The 18,150-nt window shown below is 36.3% G+C and overlaps 1 protein-coding gene across 1 annotated transcript; it reads left to right on the top strand.

Moving 5' to 3' along the window:
* Window positions 1-386: 386 nt before the first annotated feature.
* On the top strand, window positions 387-17,441 carry DUOXA2 (dual oxidase maturation factor 2). Its single transcript, XM_089652344.1, has 6 exons — window positions 387-547; window positions 1,813-1,870; window positions 3,559-3,693; window positions 5,352-5,565; window positions 13,520-13,734; window positions 15,956-17,441. Exons 1-6 carry the CDS (start codon window positions 401-403, stop codon window positions 16,102-16,104), a joined length of 918 nt encoding a protein of 305 aa, XP_089508470.1. The 5' UTR covers window positions 387-400; the 3' UTR covers window positions 16,105-17,441.
* Window positions 17,442-18,150: the final 709 nt, after the last annotated feature.

Here is an 18,150-nt window from a genome sequence, read left to right on the forward strand (position 1 = left end):
ACCCAGAACTGAAAAATGACATATATACTGTATATACATGATTTTGCGCACCCATGCCACCCTGTAGTAATATTTCTGTTATAGGGCGGAGCGGAAGCTGTTAAATGGCCATTATGTGGCAAAAAGATGGAGCAAATCAGAGACCCCAAAGATCACCTTACTAAGGTCCTTTACTTTCTAAGCTGAGTAGAGAATACCATGAACAAGCTGCTTACAGAAAATGTAATTCTTTTCCCCTGGAAGTTGTAGATATATAAAAACAAAACCCATCACCAGTCAACATTATAATTATAAGACATAGAGTTCTGTTAAAATAATGGAATCTTCTAATAGCAATAAAACACATGTTTAAAGATTTTCATTTTTCTTTATTTCCAGACAGAAAAATAACCAAAGAAACATGACTTTCTACAACCGTGTATTTCCCTTCTACCCACAACCAAGACAGGAGTGGGCCTTTAATGTGAATTGCATTATCGTTATCATTGTCTTCTTGGTGTTTGCCAGTGCCTTTATTCTAATAATTCCTGGTATTAGAGGAAGAGCTGTGAGTTATTTATTAATGTATTATTATATTATGAATATAGTATACAGTTATCTGTGTGTATATCTATCTAGCTATATGTCTGATGATCTATATATAAAAAACAAGCGTGGCTGAGTACATGGCTTTGGGCCACTTCTAGATTCCTACCTAGGACTAGTCTTTTTTTTCTTTCTTAATTTGTATTTTTTTCCTAACATTGTAATATTTCTGTTTTTGTAAGTATTCTGCAATTTGTGCTCATTCATACAGACCATGATGCAAAAATCTATCTATCTATCTATCTATCTATCTATCTATCTATCTATCTATCTATCTATCGTGGTGGTGGGGGTTACTCAAATGTAGTGCTTTTCATTAACTTCAGTCCAGTTCAATCCAGTCAGTTTAGTATATTATAGGGCTTTTGCCCATTTTTTAAAAAAAAGTAAAGTTACAAAAACTCATACACAGTTACCCTCGTAGACGTTTTCAGCATCACAATGACAAAACAGTAATCCTCCTCCTGGCTACCTGGACTCCACAGTCCCTGAGTCAGTCTATACACAAACTCATCAGGTTATCTTATTCAGCCTTGTGGTAAACCAATTGGCCAGCTTGGATAGCACAGGATCCTACCTAAATACACAGTCTCACAGGCAAATGCCTGGTTTGATCAGATCGCCTCTTCCAGCGTCTGTTCACAGGGAGAGAGCATTCATCACTACAAAGCCCCTCTACAAAGCCTCTGGACTCCAGAATCCAATTCAGGAGTTACCAATCCTGGAGTAAATGGCAAAACCCGTTTTCTCCACTTAGAAAGGGCATTCTGGAGCCCCTCAACTTGCATAAGTGAGAACATTGGGTGATATCTAACTTTTCTGACACCGTGACAAGGCACAGCACTGTCACACTATCTATTATTGAACTGCACCCGTGAGGCAATAGCTTGTGGTCTCAGAAGCCTTTCTGTACTTTTTTTCCAGCGTGCAAGATTACTAAAAGTTACGTCTGATCATAAAGAAAGCGCTTCTCAGGTCCAATTCCTTACAGTGGCACAAAATGGTGGCACCCTTGGTAAATGTAGTCCTCTAATTCTGTGTAGTTCTATTAAGGGGTTACATTCTGTTGCATCATTGCAACCTGATTGAACCTGGATTCTGTTGCATCATTGTCAGTATTAAGTGCAAAATATTTAGTTGCAGCCTTATATAAATACACTCACTTGTTCTTTGTAAATTATATATAATTTTCTATAAAAAATTAAAAAATCATTTTTTTATTTACAGAGAATATCCTGGACCTTTAGAGTCTTAATAAGCCTGTTCATTGGAGCTGTAACTGTTGGTAAGAATGTTACTTGTCTTTTGGAAATTAGACTTTTGTAGTATTATAGACAGAAAAACCCAGGAAAAATATTTTTAAAATTTAGGGCTAAGGTTCTGCTTTGGTTCAAAAGTAACTGCTAGGATAAGGTCAGGGTTAGGTAGCTGAGGTCAGGTTAAATGTTAACCTTTTGTGTTACACTAAAGCAAACCTGTACTTTGGTGTCTGGTACAAAAAAGCAGGTGTACTTGATAGCCTGATCTTTGCATTAAATATGCTTCAATATTACCCCTTGTGCTTGCCAGCACCCCCAAAAAGTGTCATCTGTAAGATATAGATATCAGATTGGGTTGGAACTTGCACAGGGCTAACAGTCTGGCTACTCACCAATCTTGTATTGATCACTGCTTGTTGGAGAAGGAGAGCTAGACACTTTTACCCCCCGAAAATCTGGAAGCATCAGCCATTTAACTGGGCTCTAATGAGAGGTAACATAAAGTCTGTAAGTATCAAAATATCAGCATTGATATTTTGCCTATTTTTATGAGCAAAAAAATAAAGTACAAGTTAGAGTTCATTTCATTAATACAAGTACATTTTGAGTGTGAAGTATATGGTCATGTCATGGTTGGGGTTTGAGCGGGCAAGAAGATAGTGGGGGAAGGGGTGGAAAAAAGAGGAGGTTGGGGGGGTTAGGTAGTCTGTGTGGGATATGAGTAAGGCTGATCTTTAGAAAGACAGTTTATGTGGCTAACATGTCTTCAACTGAGTGATCGTAATTCTAGCAATAAATTGATTTACCAATAGATCCAAGTTTTTCTAAAATTGTCTAGCTTCCGCCACAGGAAGGAGGTTGAATATTCCATTCTGGATTTTGAAGAGAAAAAAAGAGGGATGCAGAGACTTAGTGTAGTGTCCCAGGGAAACTGGACAAAATGAAAATGTTAAAATATTCACTCATAAAAGGATAATAAAAATGCAATTATCAGCAGTATTGAATCGTAGAGAAAAAGGTCATCAAGTGCACAGTGACCACACTGACAATTATAAAGATCATTAAGTGGACTCACAATTAACAATTTAAATAACATGTAACTGAGTAAGCAGCAAAACTGGTGAAGGGGTGCTCTTCAGATCTTTGCAGAGATGTATACTGTGAACCAATGGGACATAAATCTGTAAATAAAAATGAGCCCTCTAATAAATCAATGGTCATCAACAGATAAAACCATATTTCACAAAGGCATAAGGAAAAGGTATGTTTTATTTATTCTTCATTTGTGTCCCATGGTGCAAGATTGATTTACAGTGTTCCATACATCTCTGCATGATTTGAAGAGCTTATTTCTACCACTGTACTGCTATCAGCTACAGATACGCTTTCTTCTCATTTTTAACTTTGGTTGCAAACCTTATTGCGATTTTTCAGTTTGTGTTTTTTTTTGCACTATTCTGTGTGCCCCTGGTTTGTCTTTATACAGAATTTAAGTGCAAGGCTATTGATAAGTGCATTTTTATTATTCTTTTGAAAGTGCACATTTTATTTTCATTATATCCAGTTACCCTGGGATAATGCACTAGGTCTTTGAGCCCCTCTTCTTTTCACTCCCTTTTGTTGTTCACAGTTTGGTTCCTTCTTGAGCAGCTACAGAATCAGTTTCTTGGACATTTACTCTAACTTCTCTAACTACATTTGTTTTTTTCTACAGCTGTTAACTTTACAGCAGACTGGGAAGTTGGATCAATCAATGCTACAACTACATATAAGTCTTTCAGTAGTGTTGTGGTGAATGCAGACATTGGGATAAATGTTGGTCTGAGTGGCGTTAACATCACTTTAAAAGGTAAGGCTAGCTGAAAAATTGACTATGCAAATAAGGTTTTTTAAAGACACAGGCAAAACTCCTCCATCTGTTAAATGGGAAACATCAATACTTTTGTATTAATATCATAGTCTTAAAGGTGATAAAGGCATTTTTTTCTCTGATATTTTGCCAGTATAAAAATTTGATCACATTAGGACCATGTCACATTAGTGGAGACCCTGTTGCTGGCAAGCTGTTGCAAGTGGAAAAACACCCGTGTGACACAGCTCAGTAATGTCTGTACTCCTGAATGCAGCAAATCTTATCAAAATAATATTTATCATAGTGGTCCAAACTAATCATATCACTACAGAACTTAAAATTGATGGTAGTATAATTCATTCACAAAAAAAATTAAAACTCACTAGCGTCACAGCTAGGGCACAAAACTAAGTGGAAAATTCCACCCTTAGAAAATTCAGTATCATCCACAAATCTAAATTTCAATTCTGCAGCCTTTGACTATTTATAACTACTAAGACAACATTTTCTCTTATAAAACTATACATGTACGGTACATATCCCAACAGGCATTGGCACTATCAGTGAGGAAAGTTATCTGTTCTTATCTGAGATGTACTAGCATCAAAATCTTGGTGCTGAGAAGCACTGGCTTTGGTCTACGTATACAGTATATGTGGCAAAAGACTTGTGCACCTCATCTAATAACTTCCCACTAAAAACCTAAAAGGAAAGAAAGTTTAAAATGATGAAACAAGTGGTGTCTGCCACTTCCTTAAACTACACTTATAAATTAGCTCAGTGGTGCTCCCTATAAACATAAGCTTCAGGTAGAACCATGCACTGATGTCCATTGTTGAATAGCTTCTGATCTGATCAATCAAATCTCTTTGGTTAGAACTTATGACCCGGCCATTTTAAGCCAACTGGTCTGCACCTATTTTGACCAGTTTGCAATCTGGTCACTTGGCCTAATAGTTTCGTTCAAAGAGACATATTGAAAAGAGAAGTATGGATATAAATAGAAAAATTATACTTATCTAGGTGGATGCAGCATCGATCCAATGCTGCATCTGTCCCCTGCTGGGTCTGCAGTGTGAACTGATTGATCAAACACCACTGATTGCTCAGTTTCCCCCTTTTCACTTTAAGCAGAGAGTCTTGACTGTCAGTACCCGTTTCTCTGCTCTGCACTCCAGGACTCACTGGAGTGCTGTGGCGTTCCAGGCTTTTGGGTGGATCCCAACCATATGGTTGAGATCTTTTCAAAGCCTGGAAGGGCTGAGTGACCTCAGCCAACAGTGGAATTTAACCCACTCTCAGCTGAAAATAGGTCACAGGAATTCAAATCAAAATGCACTTCTGTGACCTACAGTAGAGGTATATCCAACATAGCTTTGGCTATACTTCTCCTTTAAGGCTAAACACAAGTTATGTTTTTCGGATGTAAGCTAAAACTAGTATCATTCAGAAAACATCAGTAGTGAATTGGTCATAATTTTCTACATTCAAATTTCTCAAAGGCGAATATTTTCAATCCATATATAAAAATATCACATGAAATGTATCCATCCTGAGTAATAACCTTTCTTAACTATACTAAAGGTATTGATATAATACATATAACTTAAAATATACGTTTCAGTGTAATGTTACATTCTGTTTTATATCCAAAGGAAATCCTGTTCATCAGATAAATGAGACCATCGATTATAATGAGCAATTTCTCTGGAAGTTTGGATCAGACTATGATGAGTTTTACTATGATGGTCTGCAGAGAGGACTACCCAACCCCATACTCTATGTAGCAGAGAAATTTTGCAAATCCGACCCCTGTGGCTTACATAACCAGTACAGAGTATCAGGGCACTATGCATCAGCCTGCATGTGGTAAGTATCTATTGGCATATTTATACACACATTTTTTTCTTCCACAGTCAATTTATTTTTTTTACCTCTTGCCCTGTAAATTCTGAAATTTTATTTCAACAGGATGGTGTGGGATATAGTCAATTATCACAAATTTTAATACACAGTGAAATGAGCAAGTTATATTACATATGAGATTAAAGTAGTATAAAATACCTTGCGGTTATTACAAAATGCAAGATGTGGTAATGTTGTTTTACACATGACAATAAATACAATATTTATGAGATTTTAAGTGCAAGTTCTGGATTTTTTTTAAACTCAGAATATGTGTCTCTTCCCCTTTAAAATACTGACAGTCTGGGAAGCTCAACACAGAAGCTGCAGGATTTCTTTTGGGGTTACAACTCCAAGACTGCACACCTTTCCTTTTGATATCACTTTTTCAATATGGGAAATTTAATTTTTTCTTGGCACAAGGCTAACTATCTAATACAATATCCAACTGGTTATTTAAACAATTTTAGAAACATAAACATCAAAGCTTTTACTGTAAAAGAAAGCAACTGAAACTTTTTCTTTTGGTAATACATATTGCAATATAATTTCTTAGCATTTTGGTATACTGACAATCTATACTATTATTATTTACTAATGCTACACATACTGTACAGTAAGCCTAGGTTCACATATATGCGATGTGAGAAACGCAGCGATCCCTGCACATTTCCCGCACTGCATTGCAATCACACTGTGTTTGCAATCTGCTGAGGGCAGGGGCGGACTGACAACTCATGGGGCCCCCGGGCAATAGGGGATCATGGGGCACCTGTATCCTTGCCCAAACTCAAAAAAGCCTATGAAAAGGGTACCAGGGGCATCTCATGGGGCCCTCTCTACTGACCCAGGGCCCTCAGGCAGTGCCCGAGTTTCCAAATGGTCAGTCCGCCCCTGGCTGAGGGTATCAAAACAAAGTTGACAACACACTAAACGCATTGCAATCGCAGTTGCTTGCACATACTTGCACATGCAGTTTGCTTGCACAGGATCCCATGGTATAAAACGACCATGCGATGAGGTTCCAGTGCATCTCCAAAAAAGGTTCCTGCACTGCTTTGGTGCTATGCAGTGTGATTTGAGCCTATTCAAAGTGAATGGGTTCAAACTGCACTGCACTGAATCGCATGTGAATCGCACAGGAATGTGGTGCTGTTCCTGAACAATTCACATGCGGTTCATAGTGTGAACAAATGCTAACAGCAAAAACAAGAAGGAAACATAGATTTTGATGCTTTAAGGAGTTCAAATAATATGAACGCCACTGAAATTTCTCAAGTCCAATTAATTTTGTTTAATAGATTGTTCAAGTTCATTGACGGTTTTCTTCATTAATTAATTTAGCTTATCAAATATGTTTGCAACATTGCTTGTTTGCAGACTTTGACAATTTTTTGTGTAGGACAAATTACAGAATAAAATGTTGTTTTTTTTCCCCTGCAGTAACACTGTTTATTTGTAAACTAACACTGCTCAAAAAAAAGAAAGAAAAAAAAGTGTGTTTAGTTTAAATTTGACATGTTTTATTGTCTAAGGATTGAGAGAGAAAAATCATTGTTGTAAAACAATATCAGGGAAAGAAGGTCACATGATCAGAAAGCTCCCGATCGCAAGTATGCATTGGGAGCTTTCTGGTCCCAACTGGTAACCATGCTAGGAGCTCGCTCTCAGCAGAAAAAAGTGTTTGCATAGGGCCGCATATATGCTCCCTCTGGGTATTAAAGCCCACCCACTGAGAGGCTGTATATATGTTTACCTCCAGTGGAAAGAGGTTAAACTCAACAGAGGCAGTGTTGCCAGGTCACTACAGGAAGCCACTGCATTTCTGGAAGGCTAGGTATTTTTCAGTACTTTCAGTACTTTAAATGGGTAAATATAATAACTTTACACGTTCTATATAAATGTCATTCAAGTAATCATAACTAAAATAAATAAACATAGCAATCAAGGATTTACATTTTTAACATTACATAGGAGCAGCCATATGTAGCAGCAGTGAAGTCTAGTCTATATGATAGTTTACATCACTTTACATACACTCCAAAAGAATTACTAAAATCTCTTAACAGCTGTAGATAAATCCTAAATCAACAACAATGCAAAGCAGTGTTGCCTGTCTTCTGCCTCTAGTGGAGGAAGACATCTGTAAGATGGCCTCATCTGACATCCCATAGTAAGGATTCCTGGAGGTCACTTTCAGTGGGTGTGAACCAGGAGAAAGGATGAGATCCAACATCCTGTGTGTGCGTGATGGAGATTCACAAATAGTGGACATATCAGACTCAGGGAGGATAGAGGATTAACATAAAGCTCACAAACCCCATACTAGAGGTCAGTTTAATCAACAAATAAGTAGACAATCCATAGCATCCAATAGGAGTAAATCAGAATTTAGTTTAGGTGTAAGGCAGAGCACTGAAGAGTCAGGTGATCTTCAGAGACCCATTACGGGGATAACTGTAAAGTTTTGGAATCATAGTGGATGTATCAGGTACCAGAAAGAAGCAGTAAGCAGAGTGAGGGCAGGCTCATAGACCTACATACTGCACACAAAGAATTATATATTGTTTTGGGGGGTATACTATAGCTCAAATTTACAATCTTTAATTTTTATTTCCATAATTAAGCACCATTGATTTCAGGGCAGATATGGAGTCTTGGAAGCAAATATGTAAAGCTAAATGAAAGCTCTTCTAGAAGCATGCTTTATATGTCTTCAGAGCATGTGTTTCTTTCACTCATATGGAGATGTTAGGAAGAACTTTAACCTGATTTCCAGTGACTGTATGCAAATAACCAGCCCTTGCTTGTTTCTGTAAATAGCAAAGGGAAAATCCAGTCATTTTCCATGATTATTGATTTAAGGTTGCGCCATCATAAATTTATGGATGCCATGTTAACCTGACAAATGTTCTAACCTATCCCCACTCTTTTCAAAACAAACAAAAGCTAGGATAGAGGTCTATTTTTCAATGTATATTAGCTATTGGGTAGAAAACACACAGAGAGGAGCTAAATAAAAATTGTTTCCTGGACTTCAACTTAAGCAAGAGATTATAATAGTATAATAGTTCCTGGGAAAAGACCCTTGAGACTGATTTACTAAAGTAGTACCTTTCAGTGTAACATAATCATTATAAATACCTAGTCAGGTTCAGAGGAAATCTTCTTTATTCCATTTGTTTCCATGTATTTCCTCTGAAACTGGTTGAGTAATTACAATTAAGATAGTATGTAGTGAAAGTTATTCCTTTATTAAATTGGCTCATATGACACTACATATACATACGCTGAGCTGTTCACTGACTATTGTTTTGTTTTATTGGGAATGTTTTGTACCAGTTATGCAGGTTTGGTATAGGGAAGTGTCACAAAACTTCAGTCAGTACAGGTGAGTTTTCATAGCATTCCAGTTTTGTGAGCATGTCATACCTACATGCAGTGGCACAGGTAGGTGAGGATCTGAACTAGTATCTACTTAATAAGCAAGCAAATCCCAGTTGTCATTTTTTCTTCAGAGAGAATACCTTTTTGGTTTCCAAGTGAAGGAACTATTTTACCTCTCCCTATCTTTAATTAACTGTTGTAATTTTTATCATAGTGTTGGAAAAAAATCATCCTTGCCACTTTTTTGATTTCAGTGAGCAGCAGTCATATTTATCATAGCACTCAAGTAGCCATTAGTAGACTGAAGGGAGTGTAATCGGAGAGTTTCAGTGCTTTTGACTTTAAGAGAAAAGGAAATATTTTTAAAATATATTTAATAACAACGTAAATCAGTCTTTTCACCCATTGGCCTGTCCAGAATTCAGTTGAATAAAAGTTAAATTTTCTTTTTAGTATCAACGATCATATGTTTAAGGTATTTCTGTGCTGAAAGAAGTACATATCTCTTAACTGGCATTTTCTTCTGAAAATTATTACTGTCCTGACTGTCACCTAAATCCAATGACTTAATTCTCTATGTTAACTTATCTACAGTAATAATGCAGATAGGCAGTGCTGAGTTTTTGTTTTTCTGACTGGCTGCAAGCTTGTTTGAGATTAGGAAAACTTGCTCATGTTTTATAGCAGTCTGTATTTGTTACCGGGGCTGAAATGAGGGTAAATCTAAATTTTGAATGTGGACATTTGTGTTTGTCTTGCTTACTTTATCCAAAAATATAATAAAATAATTATAAGGTAGGCTTGAACATTATGAATAATGGTCAGCTATTGTTAAGTTTATAAGTGATATTACATGTAAGTTGCTACTGTAAAAATCCATCCTGGGACATTCCCTTTTATATTATAATTCAAATAATTATGATAAATATGTGATTTTACATATACTTTACATCATACAAGCCTAGATGCATACAATATGCAGATTTATACAGCTGTAGCAAAGGAAGATAAAGTAACAAGCTCTACGATACAATTATTTGTAACTTTTGTAACAAATTTATGAATGTACTCTGTTTTGCCAAGCAGTCTGCAACGAACAAGGGAAAGGAAGTTACTCCTAAATTAGGGTTTACATAGTGGATGCATCTCTCCATCGTAAAGCATTACTGCATTGGTAATGTAGCCTTGTACTCTCTGTACTGTAGATTCTACATAGTTACATAATTAGTCTGGCTGAAAAAAGACAAAAGTCCATCCAGTTCAACCAAAAAAAAAAAAGTTATAATCCTATACCCACAGTTAATCCAGAGCAAGGCACAAAAACCAGCAACGCATGATCCAGTTGCTCCTGCAGGGGAAAAAATTCCTTCCTGACCCCCCAAGAGGCAGTCAGATATTCCCTTCTGATAGTGTTTTTTTTTTTTTAGTAGAAAATATCTTATTCACATCTGTTGTTCTTAGCAAAATTATCAAATCCATGCATACACATCTTGAGCACAGCTTATAGGGTTCAGTGAACCCTAAGATCCACTGGATTGAAGCTGAAGGAAGTACATCTCAGGAAGGATATCTCTAGATATCTAACAAAGATCTTAAAAGGAAACTTTTTATTTAAATTCTATTAGCGTATGGCCAACATAACAGCTACAAACACTGCTACCATTTTCAAAGCCCTACTTAGTAAACAGTCATAAATAAAAACATGTTTGTTGGTCCCATAATAGCTTTGTGGTTTTTTAGCAATAGCCTTAGTTGACTTACCTTAGTCAACTGCACATGGCCTTTAAAGATCAGCTGAATCCACCTTGCCCCTGGCTTATTTGGCAGGGTCAAAATAACAGCTGAACTAGCCAGAACTAGCTGAACTAGTTGAATTGAACTAGCTGAACTAGTTCAACTGTTATTTTGACCATACCAAATACAGCCAGGGGCAAGGTGGATTCAGCTGATCTTTAAAAGACCATGTGCACTTGACTAAGGCAAGTCAACTAAGGCTATTACTGAAGATCACAAAGCTATTATGGGACCAACAAACATATGTTTTTATTTATGACTGTTTACTAAGTAGGGCTTTGAAAATGGTAGCAGTGTCTGTAGCTGTTACGGTGGCCATACGCTAGTAGAATTTTAAACAAAATTTTTCATTTTAAGATCTTTGTTAGATATCCAAATCGTAAGTGGGGTCAAATCAAAATTTATTTTCAAATATAGTAACAAGAAAATTAAAAGGAGCAGGATGGAAGATTTATCTCAAATGAATACGTTTCTAATTGTGTATGTTAATTTTGTTCTGGAAATGAAAATCATTCCAAAACTGAATGTTAAAAGCAAACAAAAATTTTAAGTACTTTTTAACGACATTCATCAAGTCATCTAATGTACTGAGAATGCTTTATAAACAAGTGTTCAAAAATCTACTAGCGTATGGCCAGCTTTAGGCCATTTTCAACAGAATGTAAACGTGACAGCAGCCAATTATTAGGTCTATATAAATGTGAAAAACTGGTTAAAAAGAACCAATATGGGCTGGTATTATACAGTTTATTGGCATGATACCTTTCCATGTTTCACAGTTTGGAATTATGCATTTCTTGACCTCACAGGGTGGAATTATAATATTTCTGAATACCAATATATGGCATGATCCCTTTTACAGCTGCAGCGTACCAGTTCTATAACTATAGCATTTAGGTTCTGCATTTTAAGTCCCTCTTTTGGGAGACGGTAAATGGAAGCAGTACATATTTTATGTCCTTCATGGGTGTCCAACATATTTCATTTCAAATTCAAATGTTTATTGTCATATGCACGAAGTATGAGTGCCAAGTGCACTGAAATGTTTACTTGCATTGCATCTTCATAGTTTGACACAAACGTAGATACCACATACATAGACAAAAGGCCATAGAAAAATTAATTGACAAGGAAGTGAATTACAGCAATGATCCCCAAAAAGGGAACAGAACACATTTACAATTTATTGCTTTGCTTTACTTCTGCACCAGTGAGTAAAACTAACAAGCTGAACTTTATTTGCACCTTTTTTACAACAAAATCATAGGACATTAATACTAACCTGCACGGTACTATTATATTCCATCTGATGTAATCATTATATATTTTTAAAGTTTATGTAAACCCTGAGAATAGAATACTCATTAGCTTTCCTTTTGGTCTGTTAAATATACTATTGTAAAGAGCGTTGCTGTATTGGTTTGATAGGTGCAAAAATACCTGATGATCATGTCATAAATTCAAAGTTGTCCTGTAAATTCATAGTTCTCTTCCTGTGTTTTCTCACAGAGCCCCCCCTCAGTCATTATCATGTGACTATCAGTTAATTAGTCTTTATGTTGTAGAAATTTGAGAGTGAGAGGGTTTAAGCAGTTTGATAAAATAAACTGGGCAGGGCTGACACCACTCAGTGTACAAAAATGCTGTGCATTGTAAGCCCACAACATTAATTATTTTGCTGACTGAATTTCTGGGAAAAAAACATTAAACATAGGGAATGTGCACGTATTGCAGAGACATACTGAAAAACTGCATGTACATCTCCCTCTGTATGGGGCTTGAATCATTAAATCCCTAACCTTTTGATAAATTCACCAATTTTGTTTTTGCTGATATCAGCTATGGGACTGTATGAATGAATTAAAGAGCTAAAACAGTCATTGAATGTATCTGCTTGTTTCATTTACAACATTGAGATCCTTGAATTTATGTTAAAACAAATGTAAACCCAATCACAAAATCTAATCTTGAGATCAATTGACTGCAGCTTTTGCTGTGTGGTCATCTATAATAAAAAGTAATAAAAATTATTTGCTTACATATTACTTCAACATAATCATAGACATGCAGTTAAAGTGATATTAAAGATTCTTTGTTTCTAATAAAATAACAAAAATTGTTATGATTTTGCACAGAGCAGCCCAGATCCTCCTCTTCTGGGGTCCCTCACTGGCACTCCTGGCTCCTCATCTTCAGAGAGAGCCCCCATAGGAAGCCACTTCTTATGGGGGCACTTGTGCAGGCTCACTCCTGAGCCACTCTACCTGCTTCTATTGACAAAGACAGGATGGCTGAGCCCGCCCGACGCTCCCTCATCACAGGATTTGTTTGACAGCACCGGGGGTCAATGGCTCCTGCTGCTATCAATCTGCCTGGGGAAGAGAGACAGTGCCAGGAGCGCATTTAGGCTTTAGAACCACAAAGTAAAACAGTATAGGGTAAAAAGATATCTGTGTTTACAGTACTGCCCCTTCTTTTTCTAGTCTACAATTTCTCTGTAGGGTATTACTGGAGACTACCACATAAACAGATTGAAGTACTATTTAGATTATATTTAAGAATTACTAAATGCATAACTGGATTAAAATTGGGTCATTTATAATTGTCTATAGATCTGCTTTTAAAGAACATTCCTGATAGCAAGTTAAAGTAAGACAGGAATACATACATCTGTATTGCAATGTATAATGTATGCTCAATAAACAAATTAACACATGCAAACATTTCTGTATTATAGGGTGGCATTTTGTTCTTGGATTATATGCAACATCCTTTTCTCCATGCCAGTTTTTATATATGGAGCCTATATGATACTAGTGACTGCTGCTTTCATGCTCTTCTCCCTGATTTCTTTTTCTACTGTGAGAAATGTTGGCTTTTGTGATATACAGTTTGGCACTGAGTCTCTGAAAACATACTATGGAGGATCGTTTTGGCTAACTTTAGCAACAGGTGAGTTATAAATTGACACTGCAATACATTTCTTCCATTCAGTGACCTCCTGTTGGTATTGATGCATAGCCTAAATAATGGTGCACTCTTTGGCAGTGTTAACTATGCCTGGGTACAGCTCATCCCCTTGGTCTGGTTCATTTGTGTAGTGTAACTGCTCAGAAACGTGCCTGGTATTAGTTAAGTGTACTGTGCCTGGGACCACTTGGAAGAGGTGTTTTTGGACACAGTTCATTTGTGGTCCAGTAAGGGTCACGTCAGTGTGCACACAAACCATGTCTGAGCACAAAACTCTGCATATGTCACTGAGCACAGAGTAAGGGATCACTGTGGTCTGGTTAGCAGAATTGATGATGTAGGTGTGTCTGGGAACACTTGCTTATAGCCCATTGTGAGTGCAGACCAGTGGCGGAGTGAGAAGGGGGTACAGTCAAACCCCGGCACAGTTCAGTTCAACAGTGCCCAGTGTGAGTGCACCCTCAACATTTGGAATCCAGTCCTCAAGTCCCATCAACAGTTCATATTTTGTGGATGTCTGCATAAATAATAAAACCATTTTTCTGAAACTCTACCTGCTCCAACTATAAATATGGAAAAAGGGCAGTTGGTGGGACCTCCGCCTAGTGATCTGGCCATACTTCCTCTCTTAGGGTGTTTCCAGTCTGGAAGAATTAGCAATAGAGGGGAAAGGGTAGTGTTAGATGTACTAGATGATTTAGAAGTACCTGACTAACAAATTAAAGCTGCACTCCAGATAACATTTTTGAGCAGTTACAACAGTTTTTTTTCTTTTGGGATAAAGGCTTCTTTTGGACAGTTTGGTCTGTTAAAGAAAGTTAAAAAATCACAGACTTACCAGCAAAATCACCAGGTGCACATTAAGGAAAAAGCCTAAAAAGGAAAAATAATGCAGCAATGTTTTTTTTTTGAGTGGGGGAGGTGGGAGGGTTAACGCCGCTTTAATCTATTGTTCTTCGTTTAGCCTAGAATGGTTTAATGACCATGACCTTTGAGAATGGAACACTTGCTGTAGCCATTGGCATCATATACTGTGATGTATTTTTTTTTTTCAACAAAACAACCACTGAACACATCTTCATTTGGTGTGTTTAAGAAAAACTGAAATAAGAGAAATATGTAGACTGCTATTGCCTCCTCCTGAAAATGCTAGGTGCTTGGCCGCTTTTGTATTGAATATTTTGATTCACTGACCTTAAAAAAGCATTCATAAACTGAAATCAGACTAAACACCAGGTTACTGCTCCTGCTACTAGATCCATTATGTTTCTTGGCTAAAAAATTCCTTGTTCCTCTTGCATCTCCAATTATATTTTCTGACGAAGATCTTGTTCTGTTCCAGAAGCCACTACTGATCCTAATATCTAATTCAGACAAAATTAGGGAGGCAAAATCCCACAATAGGATTTCTGAATACATCCTGGTGAGATAAATTCTAGGTAGGGTCATAGATCTGTCCCTATTGCAGTGATCTGAATGGTAATTGTTCAATGGATGCTATAGAATCAACTATTCACTTTTCTTAGAAATCCAAACAAGTGAACATAATGGAAGTAATACGTGTAGCATAACACATCATATCTAACAAAATCCCCCATTTCATCTGATCCCAATAAGGAAATACTTTTTATATTTACTAAAATAGCAGCAGCATAAAACAAAAGCATATAAAATTGGAAAGCCACAGCAAATCTTATTTTACAGGTGCCAGGTGCACATTTACAATCATTTAGCCCATAACTAGGGCCAAATGGCTTATTGCAGTTGTAAAGCAACATGTTTTGGAAAAGGCATACTGTAGGTCAAGGTGCTCAGTGGATATAGGCATCTCTCCAGTATATTTCAAAAACTGTACCATCGGTAATTGAAACTGGCTCTTAAATGTGATATTTAATGGTACAGATACCATAAACATTGTGATAAACGTTAATGGTATCAGTCCACAAGTTTCTGCGGGCACTGTTGAGTATTTTAAAATGTTTTCTCTAAGTACTCTGAAGTATTTCAAAAAGTTTCCTGTGGACACTCTTATTTCTATTTAAGAAGAAACTGAGAAGACTGCTTTTGTTGTTTTTTTTTCCCTGTATTTATCCATAATAAATCTGTTACAGATATAGAAACATAATGCTAACGATTATTGTATTCCTTTCTTTTTTCTTCAATTCATCTATAATTCATGACGCTCTTTTCTTTGTCATTTCAGGTCTTCTTTGTTTTCTAATTGGAATAATAGTCATTATATTGAACTGGTGTGTTCCAGAAAAACTAAAGTCATTTTTCAGCACTATTGAAGAAGATGAAGAGGAATCAGGACAGCTTTGTTACACTAATGATGGATTTAATAATATATAATGGCATTTGCACATGGACATTTAGGTTTTTCTTTGGTATCACCCTTATGAAACATTTGGGAAGAAGCACCATGTTTGGATTTTGAACTGGAACTTAGGGAGCGGTTTATTTTGAAACTATGGTTTTATTCAGCATGCATGATATGTTTTTTTAAACACTGCATATAATATTTTGCATTCATGCATTTCAATATTTTTTTTCTTATATAGAAATAAGTAAGAATGCATCCTAAACATATCAGAAATGCAGCACAAGGACATCATAAACTCAATGTACATGCATCATTAATGCATGGTAAACATAGCTTGTGATTTTATGGAAACCTATATGATTCCATTTTTTTCCTGAAACTGCTTTAAAACAGGCTGTCTCATATGGGCATTTTTCATGCTTGTGTGATGACCATGTACATTTACACTAAAAACTAGAGACATTTCAATATTAGTGCTAAACATTTACGAAGGATGTGCTATACAGACTGTCGGGTATGAACTTCTACGAAGCTTAAGATTTTGGGCCAAGGAGCAAATGTAGAATTTTGAATGGTAACACATTATATAATCACAGAATATTACATATGCAAATATAAAGTATACAGTATGTATATTTTTCTAAATGGGTGTGGACTCACCTGTATTTTTTTTTTTTGACTTCTAGTCTGAATGAAGGAGTTCACATAACATGCTCAAGCCGAGAAGACTGGTTGAGCAGCCCTATACATACCTCCTCCACATTGCACTACACTGGCTACTACCTTTAGTAATAGCCAGTTTCTTTTTTCTCTTTTTCTAGGTGAACTGAGTAAACTATTATTGAACCAAGTTGTGTTAGAATGCAGGGAGATGACACACACACAAGGGAGGCAGAGACATGTCCCTTAACTACATCACATACCTTCAAGTATTTACGTAAGAGGACACATTGTGTGGTTGAACCATTTTCATTTTTGATTTTGTGTTTTCTGCCAAATAGTCTTTCCCTATATTGTTGTAATACAATGTGGCTTGCTACAGCCAGACTAGGTAGTAGGGTAGACATATTAAGGTGGTATAGCACAACAGCACAGTTTATTAGTTACATTAACTGATTTATTTATAGAGCTGTACTTGATATGTATTTTGTTATGATGTTTTAGTATAACTGATATGCAGTGAGTGGATGCATGCCAGTGAGAATATCTGCAACAGCAATACAAGAATGTCCTTTTTAAATTCTGTGAAAACTGATTGTCCCGTGTAAAGTTTTTGACTTTGTTAGTTCTCCAAAGCTCTAAGAAACTTTTTTAAAAGCAGTAGTATGCTGTACTTGTAACAATAAAGCTGCTGAGTATTACAGTATTTGTTTGTTTTTTCAATTTTATACTGCTTAGTGGAGTTGTCCTTCAGCAGGTTCTCTTTTGCGAGAGAAAGTGGATTACCTGAAAGATGTGGTTATTGCACTCTGCACTTCTTATTCTTTGTCTTTCCTATTTGACATGCAAATTGTCTATGAGAGTCTTATTGACATTATATGAGCACCTATAAGTAGCAGTGATGCCTTTGGAGGGTCACAGAGCCAGACCTTACATGGACAGGAATGCATACATATTACAATGTGACATTTAAATATGAATTGGTAATTACAAATATACTGTGTGTATATAAGCACACATACATATATATATATATATATATATATATATATATATAAAAAATTTTAACGTAATGAACTCAGGTAGTGACAGCAGTAAATATATATACACACCTGCATGTTCAAAGTATCACCAATATGTATCTGTGACTGCTGATGTTCATCAACCACCTATACTAGGCATTGAAATTTAATAACCATTTTTCATATACAACGCTGTCACCACTTTTAACAATAACTTCCTTCACTGACTACTGAATCATCCAATCCTCTTATTAGAAATAACCAATCTCATTCATAACAAAAAGTGCTCAAAAGTAATAAATTATACAGTCCTCTAGTGAACACGTCTCAATAAAAAGTGCTCTTCCCAAAACAGTTTGTAGGTGAAGTGTGATATTACTTGCAGTCTTCTCT

Source organism: Staurois parvus, unplaced genomic scaffold (genome assembly GCF_062004578.1).
Source record: "Staurois parvus isolate SC_StPar_1 unplaced genomic scaffold, SC_StPar_1.0 ptg000682l, whole genome shotgun sequence".
In the NCBI taxonomy this organism is placed as follows: Eukaryota; Metazoa; Chordata; class Amphibia; order Anura; family Ranidae; genus Staurois; species Staurois parvus.